Source organism: Alligator mississippiensis, chromosome 5 (assembly GCF_030867095.1).
Source record: "Alligator mississippiensis isolate rAllMis1 chromosome 5, rAllMis1, whole genome shotgun sequence".
NCBI classification, from domain to species: Eukaryota; Metazoa; Chordata; order Crocodylia; family Alligatoridae; genus Alligator; species Alligator mississippiensis.
Window position 1 is genome coordinate 200,661,982 of NC_081828.1, and position 18,764 is coordinate 200,680,745.

The 18,764-nt window shown below is 42.5% G+C and overlaps 1 protein-coding gene across 10 annotated transcripts in view; it reads left to right on the plus strand.

Moving 5' to 3' along the window:
- Positions 1–18,764, plus strand: part of DIP2C (disco interacting protein 2 homolog C) — a 464,954-nt gene that overhangs the window by 433,362 nt on the left and 12,828 nt on the right. For all 10 annotated transcript variants that reach the window (XM_059729168.1, XM_059729169.1, XM_019498679.2 and 7 more), the window contains 3 exons: positions 13,685–13,742; positions 15,825–15,899; positions 17,547–17,721. In XM_059729168.1, coding sequence (XP_059585151.1) covers positions 13,685–13,742; positions 15,825–15,899; positions 17,547–17,721 — 308 coding nt within the window. The remainder of the gene's footprint in view (positions 1–13,684; positions 13,743–15,824; positions 15,900–17,546; positions 17,722–18,764) is intronic.

Consider the following 18,764-nt stretch of genomic DNA (forward strand, 5'->3'; position numbering starts at 1 on the left):
TAAATTTTTCAGTTTGAGATTGATGCAAAAACAAGTGTCATTCCATCGGAATGAGTTAAAGACAACCTGCGGGCCATGAGATACAAGCTACATTACCGGGAGCAGCTAACATTCAGCAGAATTGCAGAATAAAGCTTGATTAGTAGACCATCAAGCCCACTGAACAGAAGAGAGGGTCAGTAACACATGTGGAATGAAGAGCTTAGAACGGGGTAGGCAGCCTCCAGCATGGGTGCCAGAGCATGGCACGTAAAGGCATTTTGGTTGGCACATGGGCCTTGGGGCAGGACAGCAGGGAAGGGGCTGGGGCTGCACTGCCATAACACGGATTGGGCCCCTTGTGCCCCCCTGCTGTCTGCCCCTGGCATGCCGGTATCTTACAAGTTCTCATTGTGTGTATTTTGGCACGCTTCCCTTTGGCACTTTTTGGCATTGCCCACCCCTGGTTTAGAAAGACTTAAGTACATTTTAATGAGCCATGAAGTTAATTAACTTCCTCACTGCTGTCTGAATAGAAATGCTGCTTCCACTTCCAGGAAGTTGTCTTTAAATTTTGGGTGAAGCAAAAATCAAAGGGGGGTGCGACTGTACCAGTGTAGTCCCCTTGGATCCAGCCCTGACTGAGAGACCTGTAGGGAAAAAGGAGACTAGAAATGAGGATGGGAAGAGAGGGAAGGAAGGAACAAGTTATATAATGGTAACTACTTTCCCGTTTCACGGTAGAAAAGCAGGGCTATAATGTCATGCTTGCTCATTTCATTCTGCAAATTGATCTTCCTACTCTGCGATTACAAGTGTAAGTGAGAAAAAAAATCTGTATTTTAAAATGTATCCATTCTACAGTCCCCTTTCAAGATCTTTTATTTTAACTTGGAATATATAGGCAGCTCCCTGAATTTGAACTAGAAATTCAAACACATCATGAGCTTTAGATTTTTTCTTTAATAGGTTAATTATAAAGACCCACTCTGTTTCTCTGACAATACCTGCCAGTAGAAATTAAGTTTTAAAGAAATGACACTATTTCCAGATAGAATCACTGTGAGGCATAATTGCTTGTGGCTGTGTTGCCACATTAACCTTTCCTGCTACTTATTTCATAAATATCTTGGGAGTCTAAATATTTGGAAAGAGAACTACCCTGGTTATCATAAACTGAAAAGAGATGAGTTCATCTGTTAATACAGTAACTGATTCTTGCATTGATGAGCTGTTGCAGAAACATTAGTTTCAGAAGTGTAACCCAAACTATGCTGTACAACAGCTGCTTGTGTTACTAAACCTATTTGCCTTGCTGTGATAATAGTGATAGTGCCTGAAGAAAGAGAGAGTAAACAACTTTTTAGACACTTATGTGCCATGTGTTTTTGTGGAATAATTGAAATCTCTAATCTTTTTAAATCATGTTATTAATTTGGAGTAAGGAAGAACTAACGTGAACCTGTGACTATTGTAACTTAAAATTTATAACAAAATAATTTGTAAATGCTGTGCACTTTTTTGGGGGGGGCTTTCTGTTTGGTTGATTGTTTTTTAATGCCACTAATAGTGAGGTCTCTTCCTCAAATTTTACATTTTTACCATAGGTGAAAAAAATATATTGAAAATCAGGGCCCCGATACTGTAAACACTTGAGAACAGATACTTGACTTTGTGCAACTGAATTTTCACGTGAAGTAAATAAGACTACTTGTGCCCTTAAAATGATGCATGTGCCTGAGAACTTGCTACATCAGAGGCTAAAGTTTAACTTTTATTAAGAATCGAAACTGTTTCAGTATTAGCAATGAAAAGATTGTTTTAAACTTTAAACATATAGTCAGTAATTATAGTGTACTTCACACAGATCAACATTCATAAAAATACTGACCTAAAATTGTCTTTAGCAGTTTATGGCTATAAAATGGGAAGAAAGTAAACTGGTAACATGAAATAAAAAGTTTTAATTAGTCTAAGTTTGAAATTGAGAAAAAAAAAAAAAAACATCCAGCAGGATTTTAACAGAATCAGAAACTGAAAAAACATTCAGGATTCTGATGTGCTCAGTAAACTCAGATGTGACGGCAAGAAATTTAAAAAAAAATTGAATTGAAAGAATCAGATAGCAAGAATAGGAATAAAATGGAAGACAAGAATGATTAAAGAGGGAGTAAGAGAGGCAGCCATAGGAAGGCTTTAAAAAAATCAAAGGATCATAGAAAATTAGGGATGGAAAGGACCTCAGGAGGTCATCTAGTCCAACCCCCTGCTCAAAGCAGGACCATCCCCAACTAGATCATCCCAGCCAAGCCTTTGTCTAGCCAGATTTTGAAAACCTTCAAGGATGAAGCTTCCACCACCTCTCTGGGTAACTGGTTCCAGCGTTTTACTACCCTCCTGGTGAGAAAATTCTTCCTAATATCTAACATAGACTTAATTTGCTGCAGCTTGAGACCGTTGCTCCTTGTTCTGTCATCTGCCACCACTGAGAACAGTCTAGCTTCATCTTCTTTCGAACCTCCCTTCAGGTAGTTGAAGGCTGCTATTAAGTCCTCTCTGTTTCCTCTTCTGTAGACTAAATAAGCCCAGTTCCCTCAGTCTTTCCTCAGAAGTCATTTCCCCAAGCCCCCTCACCATTTTTGTCACCCCCTGCTGCACTGTCTGTAATTTGTCCAAATCCTTTCTGTAGTGGGGGGCCCAAAACTGAACATGGTACTCCAGATGTGGTCTCACCAGTGCTGAATAAAGGGGAATAATCACTTCAAGTGACCTACTGGCAACACATCTACCAATGCAGGTAGGTATGCCATTAGCCTTCTTGGCAACAAGGGCACGCTGCTGGCTCATATTCAGCTTATTGTCCACTGTAACCCCCAGGTCCTTTTCTACAGAGCTGCTGCCCAGCCAGTCAGCCCCCAGCCTGTACTGGGGCATGGGATTTTTCTGTCCTAAGTGCAGGACTTTGCACTTGCTCTTGCTGAACCTCATGAGATTTCTTTTGGCCCAATCCTCCCATTTGTCTAGGTCACTCTGAATCCTAGCCCTACCCTCCAACATATCTACTACGCCCCCCTCAGCTTGGTGTCATCTGCAAACTTGCTGAGGGTGCACTCTATGCCATCTTCCAGGTAACTGATGGAGACATTGAACAAAACCGGTCCCAGGAGCAACCTCTGGGGCACTCCACTTGATACTGGCTGCCAACTAGACATCGAGCCATTGATTAGTACTCTGAGCCCAAAGCTCCAGCCAGTTTTCTATCTACCTTACGGACCATTTATCCAGCCCGTACTTCCTTCGCTTGCTTGGGAGAATGTTGTGGGATACTGTACCATGTAAACGTTATAGGGAAAGCAATGCAGATGGAATCTTGTCATTGGCGGGTGTCTATAGGCTCTTCGATATGATATCCTCAGGTTCCTGGCTCATGTATCTAGCTGTACTGAAAAAAATGGATTATACTACTGATTTCACTAGGACCTATTGTTGCCTTAGTTATTAAATCTAATTCCTTTTTTAGTTCTTGGTCAGTATTAAACTGTAATATACCTTTTTTGTTCATCAAGGTTGCTGTTTCATTGTAGACATCCTTTCCTAATACACATAGATATGAGGTGTACTCTTGTTCTCGCTAAGACAGTCCTATAGATGACAGTATTTTCAGTGATTCATTTTCATGGTCACTTCATTAAACGTTTACATTTATAATTGCTTTATATTTACCATATTTACACAAACATAAGATGAGGTTTTTTTCCCCAGTTGGCATGGTGGGGAAAGCCCCTCATCTTATATTTGCATACAAGAGAACCTTCCTCATTAAATACACTGCCCATCGTTAAAGGGGCACAGTATTGGAAGCCAAAAAAAAAAAAACTGTCTCATTACAGTGGAAGAAACATGGCAAGAGACCAATATGACTGCACAAAGAGCTTCTAAAATGCTTGAAATACAAAAGGAAAGCACATAAGCAATGGATGAATGGGTGGGTCACTGAGGAAGCAGTGGGTCCTCTGTTAAGAAGCCAGGTGGAATCCCTAACACAAGATAAAAAGAAGGTGGGGTTACTCAACAGCTACTTTGCCTCAGTCTTCACAAAAAATTTAAGCTGCCAGACACCTAATAGGGATTATCTGGATAAGGAAGGGGGCAAACTGAGGGTGGAGATAACAAAAGAGATGGTTAGAGAGCTTTTGTTGGGTCTGAATGAATTCAAGTTAGCATAGCTGCATGAGCTTTATCCCAGGGTCCTGAAGGGGCTGGCAGAGGAGATCTCAGAGCCGTTGGCCATCATCTTCATGAAGTTGTGGGAGACCGCCTGAGTACCAGAGGTCTGGAAAAAGGCCAGCGTAGTGCCCCTCTGAAAAGTCCTCACTCTAAAAAAAAAAAAAAATGCAACTTCTGACCTAGCCTCACTCCAATACCTGGACAGTTACTGGAGCCACATCCTAAGGAAGGCCATTTACAAGCATCTGGAGAAAGAAAAGCTGATCACAAGCAGCTAGTATGTACATATGAAAAGCAAAACATGTCAAACAAACCTGATCTCCGTCTTTGACAAAGTAACTACTTATGTGGATGAAGGGAATACTGTGGCTGTAGTGGATCTGGACTTCCTCAAGGCTTTTGACAAGATCCTGTGCAACCTGTTCATAAACAAATTGGAGAAATGTGGGCTGGATAAAACTACTACAAGATGGATAACTAGCTGAATAGCTGCAAGCAAAGGATAATTATTAACAGGTCCATATCAGAAAGTCAGGAGGTGTTGAGTGGAGTCCCACAGGGGCGGGCCCAGTACTGTTCAACATGTTTATTGATGATTTGGATGCTGGCACAGAAAGCTTCTTAAGCAAGTTTGCAGACGACACAAAACTGGTGAGGATTGTGAACACACTGGAGGATTCAAGTGCAGGTCAGAAGGATCTTAACAGATTGGAAAGTTGGGCTAGAGCTAACAGGATGAAGTTCAATGTGGACAAATGCAAGGTGCTACACCTGAGGAGAGAGATTCAAAAATACAAATACAAAATGGGAGACATCTGGCTGGATGACAGCTCTGTGGAAAAAGATTTGGGAGTCTTGGTAGACCACAGACTTAATATGAGTCTTCAGTGCGATGTGGTTTCACAAAAGGCAAATGCAGTTTTGGGCTGCATCAATAGAAGGATTAGGTGAAAGGCATGGGAGGTGATAGTGCCACTTGGCACTGGTTAGGCCTCATCTGGAGTACTGTGTGCAGTCCTGGGCTCCACATTTTAAAAGAGGTTATAGAGAAGTTAGAGAGGGTTCAGAGGAAGGAACAAAGATGACTAAGGGGTTGAATGGCAAGTCATGTGGATAGAGGCTGAAGAAGCCAGGCATGTTTAGCTTGCGGAAAAGGTGCTTAAGAGGGGGCATGATAGCAGCCTTCCAATACTTGAAGGGCTGCCATAAAGAAGAGGGAAAGCACCGTTTCTGTCTTGCTGCAGAGAAGAGGATGCAGACCAATGGCTTGAAGTTGCAGCAGCGTAAATTTAGATTGGATCGGGGAAAACCTCTTCACTGTGAGAACAGTGAGGCAGTGGAATAGGTGGACTAGGGAAGTTGTGGACTCCCCGGCTCTGGAGGTGTTCAAGAAGAGGTTGCATGGCCAGTGGTCAGGGATGATCTAGGGGTAGCAATGCCTATTTTTTACCATGGATATTTCCCATGCTTTTAGGCTTCGTTGGTTGCTCCTGCTCCTCTCCCTTTTTTCTGTTGTGTCAGGGTGTTTTTAAACCTCCCCAGAGGCATTGGGTGTTGGCTACAGCTAAGGCAGGGGACTTGAACTGGGGTGTGCTGATTCTCCTGCTAGGAGCAAAGCTGGAGGTTCCTGGCTAGAGGGTCTTGCCCCTCCACTCAGGGTCAGACTGATCGCTGTATTTGGGGTCAAGAAGGAATTTTACCCCATGGTGACATTGGTGTGGACTTGGGGGGGGGTTGCCTTCCACTGTAGTGGGGGCATGTAGCCTTCTACCTGGGACCTCTTGAGCGTATATTGACAACATTTTATAAAAACAAGATACTGGCTGCTGTGGATCCCCTGCTTTACCTGTGGCAGGTTAGGGTGTTAGGTCTTCATTGTCAGGGTTGAGGATAGTCTTTTGCAGAGTTTAAATTATAATTGTACAGGATGGTTTGCATAGGGATGATCCTGCTTCAGGCTGGGACTTGGACTAGATGACCTCTGGAGGTCCCTTCCAGCCCTACTTCTCTGGGAATCTATGATTCAGACTGCTTCCAGGATCAGCATGCGCTCAGTAATGGAAAGCAACTACGAAGTTGATTGAATGCAGCCAACACTGAGCATGACTGTAAAATACATGGCTCCTATTGGGAAAACATGCTGATGGAAATCTATCGCATGAATAGGTTAGTGCAGCCCATCTGAATATGATATAATGCCCATTGTGCTGAGTCCCCCTCACTGCTGATTCTTTTTCAACTCTGCCTCTCAGCCTGTTGCATGTAATTATGGTGGCCCCATCTTCCATGAGGTGGAGCTGGACCAGGCAGCCCTGCACCTCATCTGCATATAAACGGTTGGATGATCCCAGGACTCTTGTCAAGAACATCCAGTTCCTATTGTGAGCGGGAGGCAAAATAGCACATAGATCTTGTGTTGGCGGGTATCTGGAGTACACACACCTACTGAGCAGTGCTGAGTGTAGGGTCACCATGGCTTGAAATGCTGTTGACTCTTTTGGGGCCCGGCCCAGTAAATAATGAGCCTGTTGGATTTAGACTACAATTAATTATCATTTGCACTATGTATATGTAAGGTTTCTCAGCCTCTTGTGGGTTAAGATTGAGTATAGGGAGTATCTGAAGTCCTGAACTAAAGAGTCTGGGATGTAGGATGCCTGCCTATAGTATCTGGGAGCATCCAAACCCCAAGATGTTCGGGCTTGGACCTGCACATAGGGTGCCTGCCAGTGGATTTGGGAGTACCTGAAGTCCCAGGATGATAGGTCTGGGATAGAGGATGCTCGCTGAGTGTAGCATCATACATCGTGTTTAGAACGATTGAGTTCTGCTTGCTCAATCAATATGGTTTTTGGAACAATTGAGTTTTGCTCAATCAATATGATTTGCCTAATTTGACCTGGAGCTCAAAATATATTATATTAAAAAAATGTGTAAGTAAGTACAAAAGTGCTGCTTAAAAATGTGCTTATGCAGTATCTGTGCTAAAAATTGCAGCAGTTTAAAAAAAAGTAAAATGCACCAATTCTGGATGAACTAGTCTATATGTAACTGTAGGAATTTGCCTGTATGCAAATTATTACAGGCATGTTTATTTCCAAGTAATTTTCAAACTGCCCTTCACTTCTACATGCTCAGGAAGAACAGAGTCTGATGGTAAAGGGAGGGGGAAGGGGCTGCAGGGGGAAGAAGTTGAGGGGACAAGGGTGCCCCCTGACCCTCCCAGATTTATTTTTCCTGCTGTAGTAGTGGGAGGGGGGAAAAATTCAAGACAAATCTGAAATAATTAGATTCTACCCCTGGAAAAATAATAGCAAATTTATACATTTTCCATTTATAGAATCTAATTATTGCGGGCGGTTGTTTTATATTTGGGGTCTTCCTGTATTCGAGTAAATATAATAGTTTTAACTGGGCTGGGAATATAATGACATTTCACTGAGACATATGTTAATGACATGGAGGAAACAGAGATGAGTAACATCTCTAGGTGATTAGACAAACCTGATATATACCTCTCCTACTTGCAGAAAATATTTTAAATAAAATTACCAAAAATACTAATAGACAAGGATTTTTTTGGGTTACCTTTTTTTCTATTGGACGAACTGCACAGTTAGGATAGACTTAAGAACAATTTTCACATACAGCACACTCTATTTTAAGGTCTTCAGGGTCTTCTTGCCTCCCACACAGTTCCTGGATCATCACAGCTACAACATCACTCCAACACTACTAAAAATGTTAAAATAATTTATTTTTAACAACATTTTACCTTCCTGGTCACTTTACACAAAATGCTCTTACAGGTATAGATTGCTGTAATTTTAAAATGACCTCTTTTATTTGGTAACTATAACGTATCCAAAGTTTGTAAACAACTATATAGGGAGGAGTTTCTGCCCATTAAAAGGGCTATTGAGAATTCCAACTTACATTTATAGTCAGCGTGCTAGCCATAAAAAATGTCCATATAATGGTCACTTATGCACATGCTCTGGGGTTGGGGGGGTGTTTTAATTAGAGCAGCACTTGGGAGCTGCTCCCCCACTGCCACTTTGAAATGCAAGGACTGAATACACAAGGTGCTGCAGGACACTGGATTAATCAAATCTGCTCCAACAGAGTCTAATCGGAATGTGTGTAAAAGTGCCCAATGTGTCCAAAGAAAACATTCAGTTTTAATTTAGGAAAAGAGTATAATGCTGTGGCCATGTCATCATTCTTTCACCTTTTACTATAAGGTAGAAGGTGGAAGAATTCAAAGGAAATCTGCATTCAGTAATAGGAGTAGTATCAAGCAGCAATTAAGGAACAATCGGAATAAGGTCTTTAACAAGGTTCACCAGGGGATGGAGACAAAAGCCCAGAGCCTGGAGACCTGGATAAAAACACAGTAAGAGAAAGCAATAATGGAAAACTTAGCAATGTTCTCAGGGACAGGATAAGGGAGACTGTTAGGTACCTGAAATGTTTATGCATTAATGCAAGAAGTATGGGGAACAAACAAGAAGAATTGGTGGTCCTAGTTAAACACCATTAACAAGCTAAATTAGGAATTATGATGTAGTTGAGATTACAGATATGTGGTAGGATAGTTCACAGTCATAGATGGACATAGCTTGTTCAGGAAGGATAGGCAAGGGAAAAAAGGAGGAAGTGTTGTCCTGTATATAAAAGCAATGTACACTTGTTCAGAGGTGCACTACTAAGTGGAAGGTAGGCCTCTTGAAAGCTTCTGGGTAAGGTCAGAGAAGAGAATGGCAGAGGAGATGTTATGGTGGGTGTTTGCTAGAGGCCTCCAAATCAAGAAGAGGTGGTGGATGAGGCCTTCTTTAAATAAGTGACTTTTCCAAATCTCTGGATATAGTTCGCATGGGGGGCTTTAATTATCAGGACATTTGCTGGGAGGGAAGCACAGCAGTACACAAGCAGTCTAGGAAATTCCTGGAGTGTGCTGGAATATTTTTTTGACTCAAATGGTAGAGGGGCCAATGAAGGGGGAAAGCTCTTTTTGACTTACTGCTCACAAATGGAGGAATTGGTTGAAAGCATGAAGGTGCAAGGTAACTTGGGCGATAATGGGCACAGCTACATGAGATGCTTAACTTCTCATTAGCATAGTTTAGTGTGCAGTAAGCATGTGCGTCTACACAGACGCATGCATACTTCGCAGTAAACCCCCCTAATCCCTACTTCCAAATCCTACTTGAAGATTTGCTTGGGATTAGTATCAGCACTGTAGCACTCACGTAGACACCCAACCAGGCACAAAAGCTGCTTCCAGTCAGCCATCCACTAGGGGGGCAGGAGATAGCTCCCAGCCCCTGGGAGCTGCCTGCTGGGATTATATTCCCCTGCCCTGGCAGCAGGGATCTCCAAGCCCCCTGCTCCCAGATTGTGATCAGGGAGCTTATCTCCCAGCCGCTGCGCTGCCATTGCGATCTGGGAGCGGGGACCTGGGATAACAATCTCCCAGCCTGCCTCCATGACTGCAGAGCTCAGGCTGGGAGATGAGGGTCTTCCAGCAGTGGCACTGCAGTCAGGGAGCTGGCAGTGGGTGCTCCCTGCTAGCGGGGGCTAGGGAGCGTATTTCCTGCTCAGCACCACAAGCTCAGAGCTGGGGGGAGAACAAGCTCCCCAGCCTGTCCCCCCACCAGCTCTGTGCGCACAGAGTTAGGCAGGGAACAAGTTCCCTGGCCCCTGCTTTGCGTGCCTGGGTGGGGACAATGTCCCCTTGCCCTGGCAGCAGGGAGCTCCCAGCCCCCACTCCCCAAGCGTGGCACAGGGGCTGGGGACAGGCTGGGAGCAGGGCTTCGTGGGATCTATTGTGAAGCACCTAAAGGAGAGCTAGGTGTTCAGGAGTAGCCAGCATGGATTCATCAACAGCAAGTCGTGCTTTACCAACCAGATTTCCTTCTATGATAAGGTGACAGGCTTTGTGGATGAGGGGAGAACAGTGAATAACGATATCCCTTGACTTGAGCAAGGCTTTTGACATTCTCATTAACAAGCTAAGAAAATACAAACTAGATGAAAGTACTGTAAGGTGGATAGATAACCGATTGGATTATCGTACTCAGTGAGTAATCAGTCTAGTTGGGAGGAAGTATCAAATGGGGTTCCCCAGGGATTTGCCCTGTCCCCTGTTATTGTTTAATATCTTCATTTGGATAATGGGATCAAGTGCACACTTAACTTTGTGGATGACACCAATTTGGATGGACACCATCTTGCAGATACTCCAGCTGGTAGGGCTAGGATCTCCAGAATAACTTGGATAGACTGGAGAAGTGGTCTACAATAAATGGAGTGAGATTCAACAAGAACAGGTGCAAAGTCCTACACCTGGGACAGAATAACCGCATGCACAAATACAGAGTGGAGAATGACTGGCTAGGGTGTAACTTCAGTATTGCAGAGAAGGACCTGGGGGTTATGGTGGCCCATAATGGTCAAGCTGACAGTATGCTATTGTTGCAGAAAAAACAAAAACAAAAAACCCAGCAGCATCCTGGGTTGTCTTGACAGGCATGCCTCTTGCAAATCAAGGGAAGTGCTGCTTCTGCTGTATTCAGCACTGGTGAAGTCTCACCTGGAGAGCTGTGTCCAGTTTTGGGCCCCACATTTCAAGAAGGATGTGGACAGAAATGATCAGAGCCCTGGGGAGCTTAATTTATGAGGAAAGACCTAAGATTATTTAGTTTGGAGAAGAGAAATCTGAGGGTGGGATTTGATAAGTCTTCAAATACCTGAAGAGTGTTTACAGAGGGGATGGAGATGGGTTTTTCTTCGTGGCCTTACAGGATACAACTGGGAGCAGCAGCCTCAGGCTTCAGCAAGAGAAATTCAGGTTGGAAATTAGGAGTAACTTTCTGAGTATGAGAGTGTTCAGGCATTGAAACAGGCTACCCAGAAAAGTTGTGGAATCTCCATCCTTGGAAGCTTTCAGAAGCAGGTTAGACAGACATGTGGCTGGGATAGTTTAGTCGGGGATGACCCTGCCTTGAGCAGGGGGCTGGACTAGATGACCTTGTGAGCTGCCTTCCAGCCTTACTTTCCTATGATCCTAAGTATTGCACAGATAGTGGAGTAGGTATTAAGATATCTGGCTGTGCTAAATAAAATGTTTGTTAATATAATAGCCTAAACAGGTGTTTGTACTTAGTCTGACACCATAGATAAGTCAGAAATTGCAAACTTCTACACGTACTGTATTCACTATTCACTGTCAGGAAATCTTTGCTACCTGTGTCTGAACTGAGGGGGTAGGAATTGTTTCACCTCAAACTGAGAATTATCCATCAATATTTGAAATGTAGAGTAGTGGCAGGAGTGGGAAGCTTAAATTTGGATGAAAACTGGAACTGCTCTAAGAAAATCTTACCTAGGCAGTCTATATAGAGTGGTCTTCAGTGTTTCTGGTGGTTATTTTTAGCAAATCAAAAGCTCTGCCTATTTAGTAATAAATTACGAGACCTCTATTATGTTTCTGTTAGACCTGAAGCTATCATGCATTGGATATTGATTTTTTTTCCTTTGCAAAACAGCATAGCAGACAACTAAGAGGTTCCTAGGTAGTTCAAAGGATTTTGAATGTGAGGTATAAACTCCCCTGTAATGCATATTGGAGGTAGTTTATTTTTATTCATTTATATGATAGGTATATCTACATGGCACAATGCAAAACTGTGAGGATGTAGGCTGTGCTGGGTACCAGAAGTGCTATCACTGTAGTAATACTGTGCTTTGCCCAGGCTAAGTAGCACAGCTGAGAAGCAGCATATGCTAGCCTGGCAACGCAGCGTTCTAAGGGGGCTGTCTTGCCTCCAGTACCTCTGCATGGCACTGATAAACCCTTAATTTGATTATCACTTAACACCCTCTGAGTTCCTCAGAGGTGTGACAGGTAGTAGATTAGTGGTGGCTCTGAAGAGTGCACTTTGCAAAATTTGTATAATAGTTTACTGGAGATAAAGGAAAAGGCCTTATCTGTGTTTTTAATATTTGTTAGTATTGCAGTAGTTACAAAGTACAGTCATGCCTTCAGCTCTCAACTATGCTGGAAATCCATTCTGTTATGTATTATACAAATTTACACTCAAAGGTCTTAACATTTAAATAGATGTAATAAAGGATATGATGGAGAAACGCAGGCTAGTACCGTACCCACTAGGCAGTGCTGTATTTCCCTAATAAGAGTAATTCAATTGCTGCAACTGCAGCAGTGTTCTGGGAGGGCAGGTTTCTCTCTTTGAGAACCACATTATGACAATTAGTCTATTTTAGGTTAAAAAAGCACAATAGAAACCACCTGGTGGCTTTATGTGGACCAGGTGAATGATGGAAAATGTATTTTGCTCAACCCACTGCTTCTTAAGAGTACATGCTGCACCTGCATAATTTCAGCTACTGTTCAGTCTCCAGGTATAGCTCCAAGCAGGGCACACTATAGTCGTTTAACTTCAAAGTGACAAAGGCTTGGATAGACGGACCTGAATTTCAGAACCTTTGCCTGTGCTCCAGCTGAAAGCAGTTGAGCTGCATCTCACTTGTTCTAAATACTAGACAGGGCTCCAGGGTCCTGCTGTGCCCCTTCCACATGAACAGCCGATTCTCTGCCTCCAGGGCTGTGAACAAAGCAACAGTTCAGCTCTCCTGCCTTGTGCATTGCAATCCTAGCTTTTGACAGGCGATTTTTATTGCAGTAACAGTTAGCAGTCTCCTCCCCTGCTCCCCCCTTTCCTTGCAGCAGCTGAACTTTCCAAGCTTTACTTTTCTTCTAGTAAGACTATATGCTGAGCTCTTTCTTTCTTTGTTCATACACTATTGAGGCAGGGCAGGATATATGGAGCAAGCTGAAGAGCAGGTAGCTCACCTCCTGTCAAGGGACCTAATGAGGAATCACAGAAAGAGAAGCTCAGCCATGATTTTCCCTAGTCTACAGCCCCTTTACTCTGCCACACAAAAGAGTTTAAAGTTTAGTTGGCTTGTTAGGGACTCCACTCAGCCTCCTTAAGTGTACATTCACGCTCAAGACTTCTTCAGCAGGTGTTTGCTCTGTAGGCTGAGCCTTTTTGTACATCACAAAGCAGACCACTACAGTACTCTGCAAGGGTAAGGAAGGGAATTCCACCCACCAGCTCCCAGGTTCCTTACTGGTGACGAGTGGGAAAACGAGTCGCTTGCCAAGGAATGTAACATTTACAGGAATAAAGAGCTGCAGAAGAAACAGTGCACCTTCCAGCATAAATGTCTCACCTGAAATAAAAGTCGCTCCTAGAGTATAACCAGGCTTCTTTTCCATTAAACCAGTGTGTTGATTATTGAAATGTTTGCCAAACCCTCTCCACTGAAGATACATAATGGGGGCAAACTGGCGGGTAATGGTTAGTTATAAACTACCTGCTATAACCATGGCTTTTAACCAGTAGTTGGTGTTTAGTCATTAAGTCTCATCTTTTTTATTCCATTTCAGAGTTCGTTTAGTAGAAAGAGGATCTCCTCATAGTTTGCCCTTAATGGAATCAGGAAAAGTAAGTATTGTGAGAGAAACTGAACCCATCGTCTATATTAATTATTTTTAAAAATTGGTTTGGGAGGCGTTTATATTAAGTATCCTGACACTCAAGCTCTGGTCCAGTGGTTCTCAACCTTCTTAGGCTCATGGCACCCCTCTTTCACTTTTCAAAATACAGTGGCACCCCATTTAAAAATGATATTATGAATTTATTATTGGTTCATTAGGTTGTTTTAATTATATTCACCCCACTTCCACAGACAGATAGAACTGTACTGCATGGCTCCTGCAGAGCCAGAAGCAGAACTGGCCAAAGCACATGCTCTTGCCACAGGCCTTCCCAGTCTGACCATGCACCTCTTGGAAGCAGAGGCCGGCAAGGCAGGTGGAACTGTTCCGGCTCTGACAGCCTCCTGGAAATAGTGACGTGAAGCAGTGTCACCTCATGGGGGTGGTGGCCTGGAGATGGAAGCCACTGCCAGAAGGTAGAACTGCCCTGCACCTCTGTGTCCAAGAGGCATGTTGGAGCCGAACCATGAAGAGCTGCAGCAGAAACAGTGCGCCTTCCAACATAGTGTAACGAGGTGCCTTTCTGCTGCAGCTGCTTCTCGGTTTGCCTCCAATGTGCCTCGTTGAAACAGGCCATTTGATCCCCCGGTGGGAGCGGCAGCAGCAGCGTGGCACCCCAGTGCAGAATCCCTGGTTCTCATCTCCAGTTCTCAGACCCTCACTGCAGGACAGCAATACAATTAGGCACTGAGGATCCTTATGTTCCCAGGGGAATTTCTTTTTTTAATGTATGACTGTCAAGCGTAAAATGTATAATGTGTCCTGGAAGCTGGAACCTGAACCTAACCTCCTCCTTAGCATGGGAGGGCTACAGCCAATGGGCAGAGGCAGGCTTCCCTTTGTTTATTCTCCTTCTGGCCCCAGGACTTGCGTTCTCGGCTGCCCAGTGACCCAATGTCAACAAGAGCTGAACTTCCCTACTCACTTCTATAGCTTCCTGATTAGGGCAGTGCCATGGGAGGTGGGACGTGTGAGTTTGAGTGAGGGCCTAGAACCACACATTCCCTCTCCTGAGCGAGTGCTCAAACCACTAGTCTGTTGGACAAGGGTGGCCATGCTGAATTTGAACTGAATTCAGCACGAGTGATGCAAGTGAGGTGTGCTTAAAGCATGCATACTATACCAAGTCCCTCCAGCACCAAACTGAATCACAGTGGAGCTGAGTTAGAGGGAAAGCATCTAGGTGGTCAAACTTAATTATTTCTTACTACGCTTAAAAGCCCAAGTCCAGATGCATTGAGAACTTGGTAGTTCCAAGTGGAGGTGTTCCTGAACTTGGGGACTGTAGTAATAAAAAATTGTTGTTTAATTCTTATTCATGCCTGGCTATCTTTATTGAGCCCAGTGATCGCTGCTGGAACCTACTGAATTTGGTGGCTTGTGGATGAAAGCCTAATCCTTTGAAACTTAAATTCTGTCTACATTCCATTTAGGTGTCTCAAAACCAAAGTGGATTGAGCCTTGGGTGCCTATAAAACCACCAGCAATAGCAAAACCCTTACTAGATTTTATGAGGCATTTGCTGCTTCTTTTCTTTTTCTTTTCAAAGTGCAATCTCTTTTGGGGCTAGAGGGTTTGGTACTTATTTTTCTATAAAGTATTATTCCATTTTCTTGTTGGAAAACTTTTACAGTGGAAATGAGTCTCTATGCTTTGAGTATATTTCATATGGTAGGACGACCTTTTTTTTTTAAAAAGGTAGTTTTCCAGTACTTCATAAAAATGGCCGTATTGGATCACCCGAGCTCCTGGAAGTTTATTCCATAGCTGGATTCTCTCAACTGATAGAGAAGATAAGGGATTTTTCTCAAAAATTGTACTGATAATAATCTGTAACAGACTCCAATTAGGTAATCTATCACAAGTGGCTATTTTCATTTGTTAAGTAAAATGGTTACTTAATTATTTTAAGATTTCTCAGAGAGTCATCTAACAGGCTCTGGGGACAAATATCATTATATGGTTGCATAAACAGATATGTGCTTCATCTGTTTTTCATGGTATCTGACTCATTTTTGCCTTCCAATAGATCCTCCCTGGAGTTCGTATCATTATTGCTAATCCAGAAACAAAGGGACCCTTAGGAGACTCTCATCTTGGTGAGGTGAGTCATCATAATTGTTCCTTAGTCTGTTCTGCACTACATTATAGAAATAAAAACCTTTTCCCTCTCTATTTGTATCTTCCCAAAATAAATATAAAAAATGCCAGGTTAAGGAAATTTTATACAGCATGCAACTTCCTATGGTATGAAATTACCCCACAAAACTTCTATCCCTACTAAGAACCTTCTCTTGTCATGCTTGAAAATTAGAAGAGTACACCTGCTGTTCCTCTTCACATTTTCTATTTTTAATTATCTCATTACTTCTGATAAAACCTTACATGAAAAGTGTTTCTTTATTGAATATTACTGCATCAACATATTATGCTTATGATTGCTGTGCTCTGCTGGACCAAAATATTCTCATAAATCTCATTTAGCTGGATGTTTCCTGCTTATTTTATGTTTATGGAATAATAAAATTGAACATCAAATGTTTTATTGTCAATGGGCAAATAAAGATTTCATTAAACAACATGAAGAATTTTTTTGGTCCTGGTTAAAATGATAGTGTGCCTCTTGGCAGCATTGACATGATGGTACAGTTAGGACGGTCCAGGTAATATGCCAGAGGCAAAGATTTTTATGGGCGGTATCTTTTACTGGATCAGCTGTATGTTTGGGATGGACTTAAACAGGCTTTCAAATGCAGTGCAGGTCACCTGAAGAAAATTGTACTGCATTTAAAAACTTTAATCTAAGTCTGTCTCAACCACGAAGCTGGTCAAGAAAAGTGTACCTCCTGAGATTTATAATCCTTCAGAGTTCACCAAATATCCATGCTCTTTGCTAATGGTGGAGCTCAGCGTATTTTATTAAAGGTATTGTCAATGTCTCCTTCATATTTCTTTTTCTACTGAAGTTAACTTGCATGGGTTAGTGTTTCTTACACTAGCTCCTGCAATGGCTGCAAGGCTAATTTTAAAGTTTTGAAAATGAAAATTGCCTTGTAAATAATAAGAAGTATTGGTTGATTAAGGGACAAAGTCCTCCTGTCTCACTTGCCCTAAAAGTCCCATACGTCTTCCAGCCCTTTTACTTGGCATAAGCATTCTTTAAAAGCCTTGAAATAAGTTGGGGACAAATTTTCTCCAGCACAGATGCTACAGAAAACATCATAAGACTAATGTCAGAGGACACCCTCTCATCACAAGGTGTGACACAGGATGTAAAGAGCTTGCAGAGAAAGAGAGGGCACATCAAGGGCAAACCTATAGAGCTGTGAAAATTTTGGATAGGACAGTTCCCTCCAGGGGAATCCTAGAAGACTGAAATAACTTACTCAAGTCTGCAGAACTGGCTTACTTATGCAAGATGCTTTGCAAGCCACAAAGCAGCTGAAGTCCAGGAGACTGCTGCAAAGATTAGGCAGGCCCTAACTCTGGACTGTCATTTCTGTGCTGCACCTTCAGCAGGCACAGTGTGGAACCTCACCCTCGGACTTGAGTGAGACCATGCACAGATGCAGGATTTGGCCCCCAAATAAGCATGAAATGGGATATTTGTATCGGAAATCAGCTTCTTAAAGGGCAGTATAGAAATACTTAATTCTTTCTAATTGTGATTAGAATATAAGCAGCAAGAGTTGTCAATAATGCTCTTCCTTGGATAGGTACTTTAATGACAGTATAATTACTTTTCATGTAGATATGGGTTCACAGTGCCCATAATGCCAGTGGGTATTTTACCATATATGGAGATGAGTCTCTGCAGTCAGATCACTTTAATTCAAGACTCAGTTTTGGCGACACACAAACTGTTTGGGCTCGGACTGGCTATTTGGGGTTTCTGAGAAGAACAGAACTGACTGATGCAAATGGAGGTAAAAATACTATTTCTTTTCCTAAATTGTCTTTGTTCATAGCTATAAAAAAATAAATATATTGTATAAGCTTTTCAGACATGACCTGCTGTGTGTTACTAGCTTTTAACATCAAATATCCCCATTCTGTGAGGACTAAAAGCCTCTGAAGAAGCATTTTCAAAATGAATGCTAAGAAACAAGAGGGTGAATCAAGAGGGCTGACAGTCATGGCAGCTAGGTTATATTCCTTTTGTTACATCCCCGCTCTCCTATGCTGTTGACATAGGCGATGGATTCTGAGAGGAAGGGACCTCTTGACGTGCCACAAGTGCTTTCGTTTGAAAGGTTCAAAATATTCTTAGAAAAAACATTTTCCAGAGTTGTTGTAGGACTGCATGAAGGAGACACCTTCATTTATTACTCCTACTGTTACGGCACAGTTATTCTGAAGAAGTTACTAGTATCATTTCTTCTTGTTTTGGAGCCAGTTTGTTAATAATTCAGGGGCAACTCCTTAAAACTTAATATAAGCTATAACTAGAAAAGGAGACTCCTTGCTGGGGTTATTTGACCCCAGCAGTCCTTCCTGCCCAAAGCAGGGAGGCTGGACCCGATGATTTCATGAGGTCCCTTCCAGCCCTAAACTTCTGTGAATCTGTGAAATAAAGGTACAAGTTACCATTATTTTGTTTCTATCAGGGAAGCACTGGGTCTTTCTAAGTGCTAATGATATTCCCTGTCTGGCGTGTATATATAAGCAAACAAATACTATAGGGCATAAATATTCATGTGGCTGAAATAATCTGAATTATTATGGCTGTTGTGAAATTGGGACTCTAAGCAGAGGCTGGCTGAGATGGTAGATGAGTTTGCCAGCATCATGCCTAGTGAATCAGCGGTGTTTGCAATGTCACTGTGAGAACCAGGGTAATCTTCTTGAATAGGAGCTATTGAGTCGAGCTGAATTTGACAGGAGTCTGAAAGCATGTTAATAATTACTAGGCATTAAGGATATTGTCCACTTTCTTATAATACAATCTCCTAAAGGCATTTAATCTTGT